General features: G+C 41.1%; 4 protein-coding genes across 4 annotated transcripts; 3 read left to right on the forward strand and 1 right to left on the reverse strand.

Moving 5' to 3' along the window:
- The first annotated feature begins 353 nt into the window (after window positions 1-353).
- On the forward strand, window positions 354-1,850 carry LOC121185132 (cyclin-O). The gene is made up of 3 exons (XM_041043139.1): window positions 354-713; window positions 948-1,133; window positions 1,230-1,850. The coding sequence occupies exons 1-3, from the start codon at window positions 354-356 to the stop codon at window positions 1,848-1,850; spliced, it is 1,167 nt and encodes a 388-aa protein (XP_040899073.1).
- Window positions 1,851-3,644: 1,794 nt separating this feature from the next.
- LOC121185133 (multicilin) lies at window positions 3,645-6,090 on the forward strand. Its single transcript, XM_041043140.1, has 7 exons — window positions 3,645-3,734; window positions 3,819-3,891; window positions 4,015-4,094; window positions 4,560-4,620; window positions 4,796-5,022; window positions 5,401-5,511; window positions 5,650-6,090. Exons 1-7 carry the CDS (start codon window positions 3,645-3,647, stop codon window positions 6,088-6,090), a joined length of 1,083 nt encoding a protein of 360 aa, XP_040899074.1.
- A 5,435-nt stretch (window positions 6,091-11,525) lies between these two features.
- On the reverse strand, window positions 11,526-13,609 carry gpx8 (glutathione peroxidase 8 (putative)). The gene is made up of 3 exons (XM_041043141.1): window positions 13,362-13,609; window positions 12,940-13,201; window positions 11,526-12,198 (listed from the first exon to the last, which is right to left on the reverse strand). Exons 1-3 carry the CDS (start codon window positions 13,566-13,568, stop codon window positions 12,035-12,037), a joined length of 633 nt encoding a protein of 210 aa, XP_040899075.1. The 5' UTR covers window positions 13,569-13,609; the 3' UTR covers window positions 11,526-12,034.
- A 106-nt stretch (window positions 13,610-13,715) lies between these two features.
- On the forward strand, window positions 13,716-20,522 carry LOC121184345 (cell division cycle protein 20 homolog B-like). Its single transcript, XM_041041961.1, is given in 11 exon segments — window positions 13,716-13,748; window positions 14,876-15,092; window positions 16,049-16,158; window positions 16,323-16,374; window positions 17,027-17,143; window positions 17,325-17,536; window positions 17,685-17,779; window positions 17,962-18,190; window positions 18,870-18,995; window positions 19,083-19,206; window positions 19,722-20,522. Coding segments are annotated over 11 exon segments (1,626 nt in total). The 3' UTR covers window positions 20,033-20,522.
- Window positions 20,523-21,249: the final 727 nt, after the last annotated feature.

Raw genomic sequence — 21,249 nt, forward strand, 5'->3', positions numbered from 1 at the left:
TAGGCTACATTTCATGTGGAAACATAGCCACATTCTTTTTTAAGGATAGTTTTACTATTTATTCAGACCTATTCATGTTTTCCCATGAAATAGGCCTATACAGACAGCAAGAGAAATGACATATGGTTCAGGGTTTTGGATAATTACTTGCTACATGGGGCAAGTGATTGTTTAACCTCGGTTGCCCGGGGCGACGGGAGAAAGGTGTGCTGCAGGAGCGGGGAAGACCCCGGGAAAACTGACGTCAGCAGACGGAACTCCCCTCACCATGGCACAGCCAGCACTGAGGACACTGCTGCTGACCTGGCCTCAGTAACACACAGCCAGTGGACTGGCTGCGATAGATAGCAGAGATGGTGTCATTCGTGAACGGTGACAGCGGATACGAGACTGTTTACAAACGGAGACGGATGAACGGCGCATCGCCTCTCGCAGAAGCGCTCGCATCGGCTCATCAGCGGCAGACAGCCAGGCACAGGAAACAGAAACTCATGTCCAAACTGAGCGACTCCGGGTTCGAGGAAGATTTGGGATTCTCCCCGATTTCATCCCCGGCTCGGACAAATGTGTCCCCGCTCCGTTTGAATGCACCGGAGCCTCCTGCAGAACAACTGTCCAACTGGTACCTTCAGTACGGAGACATCGGTTACAACATCCAGAGGGAGAAAGAGGCGCAGTTTCATCCTTGCAAAAGCTTGGCACGCCAGCCACAAGTAGGCTATGAGACTCTTTATACAGTGTTGGCTCAGGTTGATCACACAGAAATGTGGCCAGTTGGTGAATGGAAGTCACATTAAATAGAAAAGGCTATGAAATTGTGTGTAAATGTTTGTATGTATTTATGTATGTATTCAACCGTTTTGAATGATCTTTCTTTACTACCAAAAAATGTTGCCTACTGTTCACATTTTACTCTAATGATGATGAATGACTCTGTTTACTTGCAGCTCACTGCAGAGGCACGGTGTAAACTTGTCAGCTGGCTCATCCCTGTCCACAAACATCTCCGTCTGTCCTTTGAGTGCTGCTGCCTGGCAGTGAACATCATGGACAGGTTCCTAGCATCCACAGCGGTGGCCGCAGACTGCTTCCAGCTGTTGGGTGTCACTGCACTTCTTCTAGCCAGTAAGCAGGTGCGTCTTTGAGTAAGGCAAATGCTTGGGGAACAGATAGTTTCTATCTTTGGATTTCATTCAATATGAGTCGCTCCTTTTCTCTGTGTCACCAAGGTGGAGGTTTGCTCACCACGGATCAGCCATCTCTTGTCATTGTGCTGTGGTGCCTTCAACAAGGAGCAGCTCTGCAACCTGGAGTGTCTCATCCTCCTTCGTCTCAACTTCAGGCTCGCTGCACCCACCCTGGCCTTTTTCCTGGACTATTACACCAACTGCATTGAGGCTTCCCAGCTTGTGACTGAGAGCACAGGTTACAGGTTTGCAAGAATGAACCCAGACATAAACAGACCCAGGCAGTGCAGCAATCTCGCACAAAAGATGTGTGAGTTGAGCCTGGCAGACTATGCTTTCAACAAATACCCACCATCTCTGACAGCTAGCTGTGCACTGAGGCTAGCCAATGAGCTACTGGAAACTGAACAAGGACTTGTTGAGCATGCAACCATCCATTCACAGGAAGACCAGTGGGACAGTTTTGAGGATGAAATATGCACCCAACCAGCTTCTGCCCAACCACCTGAGAGCCCTGAGGGGAACTCTCTGATAGTAAAGGACCACTTACTGCCTTTAGGTCAGGTGAGCCACAACCACAGTCTGGCTCAGGAATGCAAAGACAACCTGAAGCTGTTGGTATCATTAAACCAGGAGACACTGGAAGTGATGTCCACTATGTGACTGCAGTGTGCCACCACTCAGATGATGAACAAAATGCCAAAATTATTTAAACAAATACAGAAGTGAGGATAAAATGCCTCATTTATATGTGTTAAGATGAAGGTGATGTGACGGTGATGAGAAGTAAAGACTGGGGTTCATCCAGTCTTGTCCACTAAACCTCATGTACTGTATATCTCACAGGCAATCAGCCACTGAATGTTTTACAGCCCAGCATTATTGTTTTATATTTATTGATAGTAGGTTATTGTTTATCAATGAAGTATGTTAACAGAGCTATTATTTTTATTTTTAATTAATTATATATCAGAATCATTATTTACTATATGCACTGACTTACTGCAGGTTTATAAGTTATGCTACAGTTGCAGCCCCTTAATGAAGGACCTGAAAAAAATGTACTGTAATGAATTGACTGATATTATGAAATAAATGATCAATAAATGAATCTGTGTTCTTCTGAATTTGTGATGAAAAATGAAGTTGGTTTCAGCTGTTTAATGATCACATGACATTTGAAATGAGTGTGTGTCAGGATGTCTTGATGACATAACTATGAAATCATAACATTGAAGTCTCACTATTACAATGCTCACTTTGGCATAAATGACTGCCCTATTAGACTGCTGAAAAACAGTAGATAAGCAAGTAGATAATAAAAACATTCAAGAAAATTACCATTAAGAATGATATAAATCTCACAAACCACTCCACAGTGAGCGGTATCAAAGTGCTGTAAACATGAGGTTACAGAGCCCCTTTCAGGGATAATAGCAGAAATAAATACTTTTCTCAAAGCGTTATTGATTTTTGTGTTTTTATGGCTATTGTGGATGTTTGCCTGGAGGTCAGTTTACCCACGTTTTTATTTAACGTTGCATCACTGGCTGTGCTATTTGAAACCAAACTGTGCCCACACAGCCTAGTCAATTGAGGGGCTTTATCTGATAATCCATTACACGTGTCATCTCGACCTGCTGACACAGTGTCGACCACACAGGTGCATTCAGCGTGAAGGGCCGAGTAGACTTACTCTTGTTTGTTTACTAATAGAGGCATTTGTCACGAGTGTTTACTGAGCTGTCCGCTATAATTACCCTTTTCCTTTTCCACTTGTCTTTCAATGTGGCAACAGGCATTGACCTAATTTAGGTAGATATTTTACGCACAATTGAATAGAAATCACGCAGTGACTGCTGTGGCCATGCACTACATTTTATGAAGCAGTATTGATAATAAAACAGAATGACATATTAAAAATAATAAATTAACAAATACATTAGATGCCCTGTGTCCATCTATTAAAAAAAAATAAGGTAACTAAGGTGGGTGTTTCTGTAAGTTGCTTTTAAGTTGTTAATCAATATTCACAAACTGTGTCGGCTGTTCTAATTGTCGTGGTTTATGTGGACCGTGACAATAAAAGTAAAGTTTTCTTTAAAGATATAACATCGACATGGTTGGAAGAGGTCATGGCAGACTCGTCGTGCACCTCCGGCAGGGCGCGGGGAATATTTGGCCGCAGGCGGAGGGAGGGCAGATTTGACGCACAGAACACCTGCTGCAAGGGCGCCGTTATGCGCGGTACCACTTTACACTTCAGACCAGAAAACGGTTAGTCTGCACCAATTTAATCTCCGAGGACGCTGTCACTCCCTGGAGACTAAATAAGTGCATTTGATTGGGCCAAAAGTATGAAACCGCGGCATGGAGAGATACAAACCGGGAGAAAGTCGACTATATCAGCTCTGTGTCAAATCATGTCCCCTCAGTTCTGCAGTACGAGCTGAAGTGATGGAGATGCCGAGGGACAGAAAAGTGTTTGGTGCCATCTGCCACAATCAAATGACCCAAACTGCGATGAGAACTGCAGTAAATAAAAAGGTATGAGATCTTTCTCTTTGTAATGATACACACAACACAGCTCCGTGTAGTTGAAAAGACTGTTAAAATACTTCCTGCCTGCAGGGTAAAGCGCTGGTGCCACGGAGCAGCAGTCCAGTCACTATGTACGTCGAGCTCCCCTGCATCATTGAACAAGGTATGCGCATCTCTGACATGGTTGAACGCCACGCACTTAATGAGTGTAAGCAAAAAGAAAGTGCATATAACCAAATAAATTCCGGGGCTTGACTCACTCAGTCAAACTATTCTTGTATTGCAGCTTTTTCAACTATTGCATGGGATGATTTAGAGGACTGCGCCTCTGCAGTGAGACGGGAAAGCGATCCCCTCAGCTCTCAGGTGAGATAGTACATGAAGTAAATGTCTCTTTTTTTCATCTAATGTTGTTGTGCATCCGGATTTCCCGTAGAAATCCATGCACCTCCAACATTTCACATTTACCAGAGAGAGAGAAAAAAAAATCTGGTGGCAGATCTGCAGCTCTGCATCACTCCCAGGCTGTTAATGTTTGACACCGTGTGCTGGAATCCTGGGCGAATTGCATTGTAGTTTACTCATGGCTACCGCTAATTGGCTGGACCTCACATGTTTTGTCCACAAACTGCCTCTTTGGGACAGATCACCGTGCGCCCATAACGCATTAGGCTTCTGCACACTCACTGAAATGACCACCAGTACATGTTCTGCTATAAAGCCACATTACACTGCTTGGTGGGATTTTCAGGTAGAACCGATTTATTCACAGACTGTTTATTTCAAAATATACCCATATATGTGTTAATCTTCGGTTTTATTTTTCAACAGGTGAATGAATCTGATACAGATGACCAAGACTTTGGAGATTATGCGCTGGATTTCATGGCAGGTAAGAAAAACATATTTTTTACTGTATAGAGATGCCACATTACAAATGCAGCACTAAATGTGTATGCAGTGTATGCCACTATTACTACAATATCATCAACATCATCATCATCATCTGAGGAGACCCTCTGAAAGACATGTTGACTGAATCCTTGGATGTTTGTCCCCTCTGTCAGAGTCTCCTGCCACACTTGAGAGCAGCCTGTCTCCGGCTGAACTGGTGCCATTTCAGGGATGTGTCATACCTCCCCTCACCCCCCAACGAGATTTCTCTCCAGAGGACAATCTTATTAATTCATCCACTGAAGCAAGCAACCCACATGCCCAGGATGGATCTCTCTGGACAGGCATCACCCAGTGTCATGTCAGGGCACTGGGACATTCTGTGGAAGTCAACAATCAGGTAAATCTTTACTGTGAGATTTTTGACATTGACATTTTTGACCAGTGAGAAACCCAAGTCTATTTTTTTTTAAAATCTGGAGTTGATGACTGGAGCGCACATGACAAGGCCATGTTTATATATGATTTGTGTTGTGATGGATCTAGATTATGCATTGCTAATATTTTCTTATTATGTTAGCAAGAAATCCCAAAGCCCTGCTAATGACCTTTGCCACATTAACTGACATTTATTTAACCGAGTATGTCTATGTATATTCATTCAGTAATTAAATCCAAAGATTTTCATAAATTGATTGTGTAAAGGTAAAAGGGAGAATTCTGAAACCTGAGAAGCATGACTGAACAGCTTTTTGCTTTTTGCGTTTTGCGTCTGCAGCTCCATGAGACTCTTCAAAGACGACAGGAAGAGATTGACTCCCTCCAGGAGAGAAACCTTCACCTCAGGCAGCTGGCCAGTCGAGCAAAGCACCTGGCCTCAGTGCTCGAAGTGAGTACATGACAAAGACAAGCACAGCTAAATGCACACACACAGTTTCATCCTGTATAACCTCTCATGCCGATACTGTCATAAATTACGTCTAATATTTATTTCTGTTGGTCTTGTACTTCTACCATTTTCCTTCAGAAACTGATGACAGTCAGAGAGCCAAATGTGAGAGAACCAGTGGTGGCTTGTGGTGATAAATCTTCACTGAGTCCCTGTAAGCGGCAGAGACTGGATGAAGGATATGAAACAGAATCCTCTGACTCAGTGGAGGAGATGCTGAGGGACATCAGCACACGCTGCAATGCTGTCCTGCATAGCACTGCTACTGGAACAAGAATACAGCAGGAATCAGAGACTATACGTATGTTCGGTGCATTCTCAGGCCTACAGACGTCTATTTCCAAAGATGGCAGCATGAGGGTTGACGAAGCAGAGACTGAAGAGAATGTCTCATCTTTCAGAACTTCTGTTAGAGAACACGGCACCATAAGGACTCAGGTGTTTCCTCACGGCCATGCCTTTACCTCGAGGACTCAGGAAGGCGGATATCGCTTTCGCTGGGTTCCCAACCACAGCTGAAACCAGGGTTAACAAATGCAAAATTTGATCCATTATGTGCTTCTAATCAGTGATTTGAAGGTGCTGTAAAACTGTTTAAGACTGAAAGGAAGTGTGGGTGGGCAATGACTGTTAATGCTTAACTAATAATCAACAGTGATATCTGTAAATGATTAAATTATGTCTTCCTCAGGTAGCTTCTAAGCTAATCAGTCAGAGGTGGTGCTTAACAAAGGAAATAATACTGCCCGAACTGTTGTTTACATTGTGTTTCTGTTTACATGCCTCAATGTCATGTTTAGTTTTGCACCAAAAATGTTTTTGTCTTGGAAAATGCAAATGGTTTTACAAGTTTGGGAATAAAAGTTATGTTTTATAAAGCTGACTTGGAGAGAAATTTATTATGAAAAGAACATAATTACATGTGATGAACAGTTTTCCTTGTTTGCGCAGTGAAACAAATGTGACCCTATGACCCTCTTAAAGAAACACAGACTTCCTTCCCTTTTGTCTCTTTCTGAGTGACTGTGTGGTCTGAAAAAGTCCTGAGTCCTGAGTCATGATGTATTGCATCCAGCATCCTTGTTTATATCCTTCTTTGTAGGAATTAAAAAAATATATTTTTTCCAGATTACTTATTTGTTGGTAGCAGTTTAGATGGATAAACAGCAGTGGAAAAAGATTCTGTGTTGATGTTGTCACATCTTCCCAAAAATTCATATTTTTTAAACTTGAATTTAAAAAAAAATGAAGGAAATCAAAAACAAGAAGAAGATACAAACTTATCTTAAGAGGATGTGACCCTCTGACCTTTGGGTATCAGTGAGGCCATCTTCCTTTAACCTCACTGCTGAGGGTTTTAGCTGTAAAAAGTGGGTTTGTGTGAGGGAGAGTGATCCAGAGGACAATGCAGCACCTCAGACACCTGTTTAAACTCCCCAGACCTGAGCCTGTTTACTTTACAGCCGTGAAGGCAACACTGCAGCTCCTGGGCAGGGGGACAGTTTACAGAACTGCTGCTGCTGCCATGACCACTGGATCTAACAGCACAAATGAAGCCTGACAGTGATGCGGGGGTCTGCCTGACATTTCATTTTAAGATGATGGAGGGGTGCATTACATTTGTGTTTACTAATGAACTATATGGATTGTGACTTTAAAACTCCCCAAACAACCTCATGTATTCATGTTATGTTCATCATTTATCAAGTCTGATTTATTCAAGTTTATCTTTAGAACAGTACAACAGTACGAATAATATGTACAATTCGTTACTTGTGATGGTGCGGAAATAAAATATTTACACTCTTTCACATGCATGTAAAAGGGAGTTTTACATCGTACAGTATATAACATTATATATTTAATTTTTATGAATGAGTTCTGGATGCAGTCTGAATTTTTAGACATAGCCTTGACCTCCAAGTATTTTTGGTTTTAACTGAGTAAAAGGTTTAACATTCAACTACAGATGTGAGAAGAAAGTTGTGATAGTTGACTGACTGCTTTATGAGGACATGCAGCAAGTAATTTGGCATTTTACTTACAATCTATATCATTTTCCAAAAAGAAGGACATAAACAAGAATGAGCAATAAGGCAAATTATTGGGAGATTGGAGATGCAAATATACACAAAGTGAGTAAAAATAGATGCAAAATGACCAAAAAGAATCACAAATCAACTGCAAAGAGACACAGAGACACAAAAGGAGCATGACTTGACGCAAAATTATTACAAGGAGATGCAAAACAACCTTGAAGGGACTTGTATCTTGTACCTTTTTCACTTGTGGCTCTTGCTCTTATGTAGATGTGTGGTACCTTTTACATATCTGTGTCCTGTTGTTTCATGCTGAAAACCTATTAATTATATCAAATGATCCTATAGGCCAATTTAAATTTTTACACAAAAAGGACAAACAGAATATAATGTCTCTGCAGAGAAGCAAATACTTAAGACTCCTTTTGCATTTGGGATACCATGCATCTAGGTGCCCTATCTGACTAACCCTGACCCCACTGGTTGACCAAAGACTCGGTCACCGTTAACAATTTTCCTGCTGCCAACGAAAAGCAAACAAGACGCTTGTTGTCAAACCTCAGACCCTCATTTAACCGCACAAACCTTCACGTCAGCTTTGCTCGACACCTAGACGCGCCTGGAGCCACTTTTACTGCAAACAAATCCGTTTGTCGTTGAGCTGCAGCGCTGGTGAGAGCAGGGGGGCGAAGCTTTGTTTAAGCTGGCTGTGACACATTTGACCGGTTAAGCTACCGCCAAACTGCGGGGGACAGTGCGGGAGGGGAAAGGGAAATACAGACACAATGAGTCTCTAAGGTGACTGAAGCCAAAACCTGGATGGAGGCTACAAACCAGACAGAGTCCCGCGGGAAAGAGGGCGGAGAAAAAAAAATCATTTATGTTTCCTGTGGCGCGATGCTGAGGATGCTGGGCAGAATTACAGAGGTGCAAGGCCACGGGGCAAATACAACCTGCACAAGGATTTTTTAAAAATCATTTTCTGATGCAAGTGAAGCGTTACCAAAGCATACTGCACATTTTAAAGCACGCCACAACACTCTGACATGGGCCAATTAAATGAGGAAAACAAGAGACATAAGTACAATTTTTCCCCAAAATGTTAATTTACCTGTAATGATGTATTTAGATAGAAAATGATAACTAATTATCACAAGATAAATATACCTATATGACCTTTCAGGGGTCATAAGTAAACTGATTTTTGTTGATGATGGATAAATTGAAGGTTGGAGTACCCGGCTCTTTACTGTTAATACACGGCTGCAGGGGTACATGGCCGCCTGCTGGCTGCACACTGATGGAGCTGCTCTGTTCCGTGTCATTGAGAGCACGCACCTGTCGCTCTGTGACAGGCTCGAGCTCGCGGTGTGAGCGCATATGGAAGTGGCAGGTGGCGAGAACGTGCGCCCGCCTCGCGCCGTTCAGCCCACTTAGCGCCAGAGCAGCTCTTCATTAAACAGTGTGGCCCGCGGGTGCAGGGCCTGTTAGAGAGGAGCTGTAACCAGGTGTATAATCCTGACGTGACTACATTTACAAGAGCGGATCCAAAACATTTATAAAAATTAAACGTATTTTAGTTCAATGGTGTTAACGTGTGTTGATTTTATTGAGAAAATGTACTGACATTTTTAAATTATTCTCTTTTTTATGTTTGTTTCCTGAAAGACTAAAATAAGAAAAAAAAACCTTTTTTTTTCATAAACCCTTGTATTTTTGTTTTTTGTTTAACTTTAGCTGTTAAGAAAAAAAAAATCATATATTAACTAAAATAAAATATAAAACATGTTTGCATAAACCCTATGTTTTAATTATATTTTTTAGTTAAGTTACTAATGAAATGAAAGTAAAATATTACTTTACTAAACTCAGTTGCTAAATTCTTGTATGATTTGGACTGCGAGTTTTTCTACGACAGTATTATTGTTGTTATTGTTTGTCTATTTTTCTGCCTATTGACAATGTTATTGTTGAAGAAAAGATTAATTAATAGTAAAGATTTTCCTTCTCATTTCCCTTTAAATGGTTTAACATGCGATTCTTTGCTTTTAATTGCCTGTTTACCTATCCCCTTGCCTTTCCTAATAACAATACTAACTAATCATCACCACTAATGTTTTTAGAATGATGACTTCCTCAGCCAAACGACGCAGGGTAGATAATGGGCTGAGTCTGATGGAGTATATGACAAATAAACGTGTTATTGACTGATAATACCCTACCGCCTCCGCCTTTAAAACATTACCGCGTTGCTCTTTTTATTGTGTATATTTGTTTCCAGGAGAAACCAGGACGCGGAGGGAATCCCTGAATTGGTGTACTTAAGTGAAAAAAAAACTCGACCTAACCGCCAATAGCGGAGTAGAGGACGGTGCTTCCCGCTCCGTCGTCCGCCCGGGGAGAGTATTTAAGAGCAGAGCTCGTCCAGGAGAGGAGACAACAGGTGCGCCAGGCATGACCGGGTCAGCCTCCTCATACAGGCTGAGAGGGAAGGAAACAAGATTAATGGGACCAGAAGATGCGTCTGAAACTCTGGAGGTCCAGATGAATGGGTGAGTGTTATGTTTCTAAAATAATATAAGAACAGTCTAATAGCTGGATACAATATTTACCTGCTTTAACTTGTGGCCTGTTGCTGTTGCTACCAGGCAACCACTTCAAACCCTAAACACATGACTGTCCCTCTTTGCTTTAAAGTTGGGTTAACCATAGCATATAGCAAAATATATTAATGATCCTCAACTTGCTGAATAATTACTTGAAAGTAGAAATTCCAGTTTTGATTAAGTTGTAGTTGTATGTGATGGAGTTTTCCCTGATGAAGATGAGCATCACCTTGACTGAATCTTTTGTTCTTTGTTTTTGTGAACAGGACAGTTTGAGGGAAATGTTCAGAGATTTTGTAGGAAAGAGGAGGCAGTGCCCCTTCAAGGTAAGAGGGGAAATATCTAAAGAAAAAAACAACATCACTTAATGTTAATTGTGCTGACTGCATCCCTCCCACCCCCCACACTCCTGAGCTGGTGGTGACAGTGTGGCAGTGTACTGCTGCTGGCTGTGCTGCTATCTGACTGACAGCTGCCAGCTGCACTCCTCACTGCTGCTCCCAACTGACCTCAAAGAAACGCTGCCGACGCCGCCATGTATTCCACTTCACGCACCTGTAAAGTAAAATGTCGACAGTGGAATAAATTTGGCGAGGAATGGATGAGAAAACCTTAAATTTTACATTTAACACAATGATAAACATCCAGATCGACATAGTCAAATCCTTGCATTTGCATATACAGCAGGCCTGTGAGCTGTGACCGGTTGGGAGGCAGTGTAATGTTAGCTGACGTTTTCTTTTGCCAGCTCACACTGCTCTGCTACCTCAACAGTTGCATTCGACTACACTTTTGTGTTTATTACTCTGGAAGCTCACACTCGTGCACTTTGAGAAAATGTTGAAGGATCAAGAAGAGATACAAGCATCCTGATTCCCACAGGACACCGAACAGGAGAGAACGTGCTTTGAGGCAGAGGGTGTCCAATTAGATGCTTATTTTCAATGTTTGAGCTTCCAGTGTCACAGAGAGCTAAAAGAGAACAGTTTCGAAAGATAATCTCACCTGATGTCACAAAGATGTCATTCTTTTTCAGCTCTCTTGTTGTGGGTGGTTGGTAGGCAGTGTCTTGTTAGCTGGTTGATTGTTTGTGTGCCAGCTTACCTGCTGCTGCCCTCCAACTGTCCATTTAAATCAACACCAACAACCCAGTGAACTTCTGCAATTAACATTCACTTCTGTAAGTTTAAAACAGTGGGTTACAATTCAGACCTCATGTTGTGCATCTGATTATGGATTATCGGTTAATTAAATAATTCTAAGCATTTTTCTCGCTTTTAAAACTCAAAAGATCCTAGGCCCCATTAGATAAATCAAATAATCATGAAATACTTTTATTGCTGGGAGGCTGTTTCACAAGCTAATGGGCTCAAATCAGTCAAAACAGCATAAAATTGTGTGCTTCACCTTAAGAAATAGATTTTAATGTAAACATTAGAAAGTACACACAACGACTACGCCAAACTAAACGTAAACATCCAACACTTCAAAGCCTAAAACAATCCTTCAGCCGCAGCAGTGGTCATTATAAGGAATGTTCATCATCATTGTCATGATTAACCACAGGATGGTCCGTATCACACACAAAACTCAAACACACACACTCACACACAGTCTGGCTAGCCTTGCATGCCTTTCTTCGCCTTTGTGGCTAAAACTAGTGGATTTTTTTCATCTTGCACGTGCCTGGAGCGAGATGTCACCCAACCACTCTCACTGTAACAGTTCATAGTCCACCACTTGTTATTCCCGGCTGTCAAAGCACAGGAAACACAGACATAACACAGCGGTGTGTCCAGTATTTGTCAATTAGCTCCATCATAGCTCCACCCGTTTCTTTAGGATGATTTCTCGCACCAGCGCAGTGGCTTCTTGTCGAACGCTTTCCATGGGCTCGTCGGCTCTCCAGAACCGGACTACTTTCCCCTCTGGATTCACCAGGAACTTCCAGAAGTTCCACTTTGGAATTTTCTGCACAGAATCTGAAAAAAACAAAACAAAACAAAACAACCACATTAATGGTCCATCTCAGAGCCTAAATTTAGCTATAAACCCTGATGATGCTCTGATTGTTTCCACAGACAAATACCAATTATAAAACAACTTATAAATATGATATATATTAAATATACCTAATCACACTGATGTAAAAAAAAAAATCAATATTAAATTGACAGCTATAATATAAACAATATGTCAAAGAGTCAGATATATTATTATACGGTTTACAAAAGATAAGAGAAAATTCTTAAATTTCTTAATCACTCAGATGTACGATAAGCAGCTGCTTCAGTAGAATAAAATGGCCTGTGGTCCTAACTGAAGTGTCACACTCAAATTAGGTACTCAAGAAATTCTAACAAATTTAAATCCTATTTAGGTGCGAGAACTACACACGAGTCCATTCAGTATGTATAAATAAGTACCAGATTTCACATTCCAATAACCTCAGGAGTTCAAAGACTAGTTCTCCATGTGTCCATTTGGATGCATGTCCATAAATATTAATTTACCTATTTTGGAAAAGTGAACTTTTAGAGTGGATTATACTCCCTTCTCCACTTACCTGTATAAGTATAAAAGTTTGTATATAAGTATGCATAAGCTTTTTTCTCTGAGGCAGGTGTTAATGAAAACATTTTTTAGGTTTATCTGTGCAGTCATGATATTTTGTAAACTGCACTGTTAAAGAGACATATGTGGTTAGATGTCTTTCTGCCAACCTGTGAGGAATTTGAAGGCAGGGTCCGCCTCTGAGCCCATTATTTTGATCTTGCTGAAGAACGGGAAGGTAACACCGTAGGTGGACTTGGCGAAAGCCTCGATGTCTCGGCTGAACCCGGTCTCGGTGTCCCCGAACTGGCCGCAGGGAAAGGCCAGGACGTTAAAGTGAGAGGTGCCCAGCTCCCTGTGGAGCTCCTGCAGAAACCTGTAGTTTGCCTCCGTGTGCTCGCTGTGACTCGCCACGTTTACAACCAAGGACGCCTGCAGAGGAGGGGGGAAACATGTAAATCCTTTTTAAATGCTATAAGAAAAACGTGTTATGCGATGAAACCCGAACTCATCTCACAGTGAATAACTGGGACAAAGTCTGGACAGATTTCTTCTCAAAGTGAAATGACTGGTGATGATGATGTGGACTTACTTTTCCTCGGTACTTCTCCAGGGAAACCGACCTCCCCTTCGCGTCTTTGACCTCGAAAGAATAAAAATTCTTCGGTTTTCTCGGCTTCACCAGCTGAGTCTGCAGGAGGAATAAACACCCCACACCGACTGTCATGCTCAGCAGCACCGTTATTTTTTTAGCTTTCGGGCTGGAGGACTTGGCAGGGTAGCCCCCTAAGGCCTCCATCTTGGAGGGGGAAGAACAGGCAGCGGTCGGTGTGTGGGGAGCTCCTGCCAAAACTTTTGGGGCGGTCCGGAGGAGTTAGCTGCGTTAATCCCACTAAGGAAAACTAGGACACAACCGGAAGCTTAGTGCTGATTCTTTCAAAACAAGATGATTATTGTGACTATTGAGCTCAGTCCCTCGGTACAATATGCACTGACAAAGCACTGGACCGATGGATCATCAGCATGAAAACAGGCTAAAGCAAAACAGCCACTGTTTTGAATCCTCAACTCAGGATTCAAAACTAAATTTTAATTAAACTGTAGGAGTATCCAATCTCTGTGGAGAAAAGAGCGTCACAGCAAAAATGTCCTGCACTCCTTTAAAACATATAAACATAGAATAGTATCACTCAATTAACTTTTGCAGCTGCAACTCCATTAGCTTTCTAATCCTCATGTAACCGGATAGTGTTGTCAAACTCACAGAGGTGTGTATAAAAGTATAAAAGCCACAGCAACCAGCTCGAACATCATAGCAACCCATTGGCAACCAGTTAGCAACATTGTACCAACCACTCAAAGCAACATAGCGACCCCATAACAACACTTGCAACCACCTAGCAACAATCCTAAACACCTTAAGAAGTGCTGAACCAACACAAATGTCCTAATGACCCTTTTTAGCGCTTAGTTACTATGGCAACATCTTATTTACTGTGGGCTACCTATCCACCTAGGAAGTTATCTGCAATAATCTATAGTGACTTTTGACAGTTGAGAAAGTACATTTATCTTCAGAAAACATTTGCTTTCTGTAGCTGTTCAGTATAGCACACATTAGTTGATTTATCAGTTAAATAACTAATCACTTTAGCCATTTAGCCATTTCCCAAGCAAAAGTGCCCCACCAGATTTCTGGCTTTGACCTGTGGGAAACATCAAAGGAATTTTTGTCACTATTTTCTGACATTGGCAAAATGATTAATTGAGAGATTAATCATTGAGAGAGAGAATAATAAGCATGTTAATAATTGTTAATATAATAATAATTGTTAATAGCCCTAGCCCATAGAACATGAAATCTTTAGATATTTGGTTGTATCTTAAAGATGGAAATAGGTCAGATCTTAACGTTGGTGCTTTTGTTTTGAAAGTTTTAACTGGAAATTGTTCTCTTCCTGTGGCTTACTTGACTCTGGTAAAGTTGTACTAACGGTTTGACGTTTGCAGTTAGGAAGTTTGTCAGTTTTCAGTACTCTAAGACTATTGAGGCTAACCGTACTTATTTATTTTAATTAATTATTGTTGTTTTTTTCTTTCTCTCAGGGACAAAACGACGCTCATCACGTGTCATACAAGCGTTTCAGGAGGCGGATCATCCAGAGGAGCAGCAGAGATGCTCCAGCTGTGAGTACACCTCTGGCCACTGCGGGGCAGTGTGAGCAAAGCTTTGAGTTGGATACAGTCTGTCAGAGGCTGGAACTGGATTCTCCACCGAGACGCCATGAACCAGCACGGGGAGTCCCACATGGAAACCTTCAAGGTGTTTTAACAACACACCACATCTTTAAATGACTTTGTTATTTCTGAGAAGGAGAGCGAGGAATAGAAAAAAAAAAAAAAATTAAAACTCAGGCTTGCATGAAAACATTTTAAAACTTATTTTAAACTATTAATTTAATTAAAGTTTTGCTCTTTGATACAGTCCTGCTGTGTAAACACACCGACTGCCTGCCACTGTTTTCCCAGCTTTTCATCATCACATTTTTTAAACAGAATCCCCCAGAAATATTTATACATCTTTAATTTAACTATATTTCTATTTTAAGTGGCATAAAGAAACACTTAACTAAAGTTCCAGCCGCTGTATGTGTAAGAGGCGTGATAACTGCTTATCACACAAATGATCTTTTACTGCATTGTACAATTCTTTTGGTTGATAATCAAAAACACACTAATTCTCCAAAATGCTTTAGTGAAAATGCTGTAAATGTTTAGGTAGTTTATGTGTCAATACATTGTGTGCCCTGTAGCTTGATTCAAATGTTAGATTCAACCACAATTTGCATCAATGTGGACAACACCTACCTCCCAGTGTTGCATATCACAACTGAGCAGGCGTTGTTGCAGAGTAGCACAGTAGCTGGTACCATGCCACCCCCCCCCCCCCCCCCACAAACTATATCTTGATCTTAACTTTTATATTATCACACCTGAGGACTGATTGCCAAAATATACATATATTTTTAATCTCCTATAATGGATCAGCAGTGACCCCATTTTTGTTTTGTTGTTAGGAAACACATAATTTGTAAATGCTCTTCATTACTAAAGAACTGTAGGGCCATAGCCACCAACCCTCATGCATCTATTATATCTTGCTATCTTTACTATTAAGTCCAGCTGTCTCACCATACAGACACATTATTCATTCCATAATTGTTTTGTGGTGGATGTGAATGTCATTTTTTCTGTGATATTTTTTTCTGTCCTAAACAGAGACAGCGTTTGAGGGAGGCATTTCTCACGGTGGGCCTGTTACACCCCCAGACATGCCACACACCATGTCTGCCAGTGAACTACCTGCCACAGGAAATGCCCCAGAGCAGGTTTGTTCAAGAAACCTGTGTTGCTGCAGTTTGACTTTTATGTGTGTGTGTGTGTTGCATTCCCACAACTAAGGATGTGCTGAGAGATGAAAAAGTTTGAAGGGGGGTGTTTCTTAAGTATCTAGTTTCTTAAGGGTCTTAAGAACATTTTTTTTTTTTTGCAGGGATGGATGTGGAGACCTGCAGGTCAAGAACATGGAAATGCACATCAAACAGGTACAGTATGAATGTTTCTTTTTTCCATCACTGCATCCTTACAGTCCTTCAAGACATACACACACGCGTGCGCGCGCACACACACACGCGCGCGCAAACAGAAATGACAAGCAATACTACATGATGTCACACCAGGAAACGAGAACAAATGGCTAAAACAATCTGCAAAAACTGCTGGAGCAATGAGGAAGATCTATGTTCACGTTTGCTCATATGATTGAATTATGACGTTATCTCTGGCTGAACAATCAGATATTCATCTTGTGAAGCTTATAGAGGTATGGAAAAATTTAGCGCAAAAAAACAAACAAACATGACATTTGAACAGCATAAGATATGAAGGTTTGATAGAAATCAATGTTTAAGTCTCTGTAAGAGAGGACAGCTCTTTTTCCAAGACACATGACACACACACGGGCTGGGATCAACCCTATGTGTGTTATATGCTAAATAATTATTAATTCACCATGCCAAATGTTTAATGTGGTTTGCTACATGTTTTACACAGCAGAGTGCTTTCATTTGAAATCCACAAGAGAAAAATAATGTAATTGACACCATTAACAGTAAAGCAAAGATGTACTAATGTGTACTTTGTCCTCACGTGAATGTGATGTATGTGTTTTGCGTTCATGATATTTTTCCATTGTAGATTCTGATGAGAGAAGACGTGATTTGCAGCCATTTGCTGTTCTATACAGAGCTACTGTCAGTCTGCAGGGAAAGTCAGCGATGAAGTTGGCAGCACCGTCACTGATGAACGACTACTGTAAGTGACAATACAAAGCCTGAACTGTACTTACAAATACACGAAGACAAAAACAAAGTCTTTGTGCCTCTGCTTTGTGTATTATTGTGGCATAGCCAACAGCAAGGGACAGTAACATCCAACAGTTGGGCACAGTATGGCCTCTGTAGTCTCTCTCTCTTTTCCATCTCTTCCCTTTCAGACACTAATGTTCTCGACTGCAGTTGTAATGGTATGATTGCATTAGCACTGGGATCTTCTGTTTACCTTTGGAATTCAGAAACCCATGCTCTGGTGGGATATTTGGACCCAAGCCTACATACAGAACGGGCATACCATCAGTCTGTCTCATCTCTGTGCTGGAGCAGAGATGGCAGAGCTCTCTGCATTGGGACCAGGCGAGGGGAGATACAGGTAAACACTTAGCAGCTTCAAGTAATGAGTACATAGAGGGTGGAAAATGATTGAGTCAAACTGTGGTAAGTGGGCATGTGCAAGGGGAAGGATAGCAACTATTTGAATCATCAGACTGACGGTTTGTAGTGTCTCTCTGACTCCTCAGTTGTGGGATGTTGAGAACAAGCAGAAAATGAGGTGTCTACCACCACACCTGTCTGTGGTCGGAGGGCTTTCCTGGAAACAGCAGTTACTCAGCAGGTACTGGTGCGTGTATGTGTTGTCAGCATACCATTACATACTGTCGCACAAAATAGGACTTATTAAAACAATATTCAGTATCATTTTGAACAAGCAAAAGGAATGGAGCTCAATTAGCAACATAAAGTACCTATTGAATGCAGTACTAATGTTGGGAAATAACAGTGTCCACAATCTAACAGCGGCTCTGTCCTGGGACGTATCCATCACCTTGACCCTCGGGCTCCTGCACCTCTGGTAGGTGCAGCCGTCCAGAGGGAGGGGATCTGCAGCCTTCAGTGGTCACCAGGAGAAGAATGGCTGGCCAGCGGCTCCACAGGTGGTCACCTTCATATATGGGATAGTGACATTGCAGGGCCCACAAGGTCAAAACAGCCAATGACTACAATGAAACAGCCAAGTGCTGTTAAGGTCAGTGTACTCAAAACTGGGACTAGAAATTGTTTTGTTTTGTGTCTGTGTGTTTGTGTCAGTTTGTCAAATGTTATACAAATAGATGAAGATAAATGTCCTCTTTGACTCTGTTGTGGAGTAATAAAACATGAAAACATGGTGAATAATGTTTATAGAAATGTAGCTTGGACTCAACTGGTCTGACTTTAATGAAATAAGTACGGAAGACTCGGTTGTAGTATGTAGCCTTCATTAAAGCTAATAATCTACAGCCACACTGAGGCTCAGTCAGCCTGTGATGGTTTACTTTGTGGTGCTTAAAGCTAAACGCTAATGTCACCATGTTAACATGTTCAAAATGACAATGTAAACATGCTGATGTTTAGCAGGTATTGTTTCCCATGGTTTCCATCTTAATTTAGCATGTTTCCTAATATTTGCAGGTATTTGGTCATTTGGTATTGAACAAATTGAAAATGTGGCGTGATGGTGGTGCTGAATGAACTGTCAGGGGTTCACCAAAGTTATTACAATTTATCCTGAGGAGACTCGTGCAGATTTGTGTAGCATGATTCTAGTTGGTGAAATACTGTTAGTTGATCCTGTAACCATTCATTACATGGCCTGTTTTAAACAGTCATACAATCTTCTGACCATTGTGTGTATGCTTGTGCATTCATTGTGTTTGTGTGTTTAGGCAATGGGATGGTGTCCATGGCAGAGAAAGATGATCGCTACAGGAGGGGGGTGGAAAGATGGGGAGCTGAGAATCTGGGACACACAGGCAGGGACTTGTGTGACTTCTGCCAACACAAACTCACAGGTACTTAATCCACAAATTATAGCAGAGGTGATTTTGCTATGTAAAAATGTGGGATAGACTCCTAACTCCTAATGACTCCAATTACAGATCTGTTCTCTACGATGGGCTGAAAAGAAGAGATATCTGGTCACAGGTCATGGCCTTCCTCATAACCAAGTCATTTGCTGGACCTGGGAGTTTCCCTCCCTCAATCCAATCAACCAGCTCACAGGTTAGAGAACCAAAATTATGACTAATTATTTAACAATCTGTCATCTGCCTCCCAGAAATAAATGTATTAGATCGTTATGCTGAGTAATGTTAGGTGTGACAGTTGGTCGCTGTAGCTCTGTCATCTGTCACAGAGGCTCCCAGCGAGTGTGAAACTATAAATGAAACATGTCAAAAATCATATCACATTTGATATGAGATGTCATAGTTTCCTGAGGTATTATGAGTCGCTGGGGGCAGAAAAGACCTTAGAACCTCCTGTCAAAGACAGTCTTTAAAAGACATTTGTGATGTTTCAAATGTTATGCAACTGTGTTATTAGCCATTTTGTTTCACTTCATTATTCAGTGTGACATTGTGTTCATCTTGGCTGTTTTCTGTTATTTTTTTCTGGTGTTTTTGTTTGAAGTGAACAGAGATAAAAAATAAACATTAAGACAGTTTTGTTTTATATGGGGAACAAGCTATTAAAATGTAAAAAAATTGTGTTCTAATATGCTTTTGCTGTTTTTGCAGGTCATTCTCATCGAGTCCTGCACTTGGCCTCAAACCCTGATGATACTCAGATTTTCTCCGCTGGAGTGGACCAGTGCTTTCATATCTGGAATCTTTAACTGCCAGCATCACACAGCATGGACAGTGAATGTTGCTGGCTTCTAGTCAGACCTATGTTAAACATGTTCATGTACATGTTGTCTTTCTTGGTAATGTCACTGTGTAGACTTTGCACATTTCCTGTCCCCTGCTCTGACCTAACCACATTGTCAAGCCATCTTACCGTCAAGTCATCTTACCATCAAGCCAAACCCACTATCGTGCTAAGATAGGTCACATACCACAATGTAACCACTTCTGTTGCTCCTTTAGAGTAAAATAATAAGTTGACTGATTAATAATTATGTTATTTAAATAGCACTTTACATTCCAGGGCTGAGAAAGGATAAGAAACAATCACACCTATAAAAACAACAGCATAAAAAGACAGTTACATGTATATGAAACCATCCATAATGGAAAAATACAAATAAGGACAAAAACAAACAAAACTGGTGGTAACACAATCGAACCTTATAATGCAAACAAATATGTCTATAGTGATCAGACAAGGTGGCGAGTCTGTAAAAATGTGTCTTAAAGCATGATTCAGAGGCTCAAAATTAGTTGTGGCTCCCACCTTACTGGGCTTATGTGAATGTACTTGACATTTGGTGATGTGTGTCCCTTTCCACAGTGAGCTGAGTGTGCCTGAATTGCCAGATCTGTGTGTTGAAAGATGTCTCACTTGCTATTATGCAATCAAATAAAACTTGAGAGAACACTTTGTACAAAAATGCTTGTGGTGAAGACTTCCTTTGAGAAAAAAGCAAGACCCCTGTCTATTGTGACTATGTCTATTGCTGTATGTCTTGTGGGTAACATGTTTACTGACACTCGTGTAGGTCAGTGCAATATGTTAGACTTTGTCACCTCAGACATTTGTCACTCAGACTACACCACATCATAAAGATAAAGGCTGATGGTTAGATTCTCAGTCATCCAGGTCATGGTATTTTCAAAAGCTATTGAAAGCTATCGACTTGCTTGCTTGCAAGCAAGACCAGTTGGCTTTTGATTTTGGAAACATGATATGAGAAATGCAACTTTTCAGAAACAAGAGAATAGAATAGAAAACACAAAACACCAAGCGGCATCATCCCTCCAGCAGAATAACATACTATACAATATCTAGTCTGGCTAAAATATAGATTTTATACTGCAAAAACTTTAGTCCCAAGGCCAATAAGTCTTTTTTGATCTCACATATACAGATAATGACATGTCATAAGAGTGCTTTATGGACACAGAGTGAAAAATAGTAATTTCAGTTGTCTCTACTTCTGAATTGTTAACTACTTAGCTACCTGTGCCAAAGTGCAGCCTCTCTACACCACAACACAGAGCTGCCACCTAGGCTGTAGACTCTTAGCCTTGTTAAATATTTAACTGGGCTGATTGAGGAGAAAGAAATATCCAACAATATCCAATATGTTGTCTGTAAGTTCAG

Source organism: Toxotes jaculatrix, chromosome 7 (assembly GCF_017976425.1).
Source record: "Toxotes jaculatrix isolate fToxJac2 chromosome 7, fToxJac2.pri, whole genome shotgun sequence".
Taxonomy (NCBI): Eukaryota; Metazoa; Chordata; class Actinopteri; family Toxotidae; genus Toxotes; species Toxotes jaculatrix.

Bases quoted from the DNA above. Each gene is read 5' to 3' on its own strand.
- LOC121185132 (XM_041043139.1), top strand. From the start codon at position 354: ATGGTGTCATTCGTGAACGGTGACAGCGGATACGAGACTGTTTACAAA. The intron at 714-947 runs GTAGGCTATGAG...GTTTACTTGCAG, and splicing joins GCTTGGCACGCCAGCCACAA to CTCACTGCAGAGGCACGGTG. The intron at 1,134-1,229 runs GTGCGTCTTTGA...TGTGTCACCAAG, and splicing joins TTCTTCTAGCCAGTAAGCAG to GTGGAGGTTTGCTCACCACG.
- LOC121185133 (XM_041043140.1), top strand. From the start codon at position 3,645: ATGGAGATGCCGAGGGACAGAAAAGTGTTTGGTGCCATCTGCCACAAT. The intron at 3,892-4,014 runs GTATGCGCATCT...CTTGTATTGCAG, and splicing joins CCCCTGCATCATTGAACAAG to CTTTTTCAACTATTGCATGG. The intron at 4,095-4,559 runs GTGAGATAGTAC...ATTTTTCAACAG, and splicing joins GCGATCCCCTCAGCTCTCAG to GTGAATGAATCTGATACAGA.
- gpx8 (XM_041043141.1), bottom strand. From the start codon at position 13,568: ATGGAGGCCTTAGGGGGCTACCCTGCCAAGTCCTCCAGCCCGAAAGCT. The intron at 13,202-13,361 runs GTAAGTCCACAT...CCTCCTCTGCAG, and splicing joins TGGAGAAGTACCGAGGAAAA to GCGTCCTTGGTTGTAAACGT. The intron at 12,199-12,939 runs GTTGGCAGAAAG...TGTTTTTTTCAG, and splicing joins TGCCTTCAAATTCCTCACAG to ATTCTGTGCAGAAAATTCCA.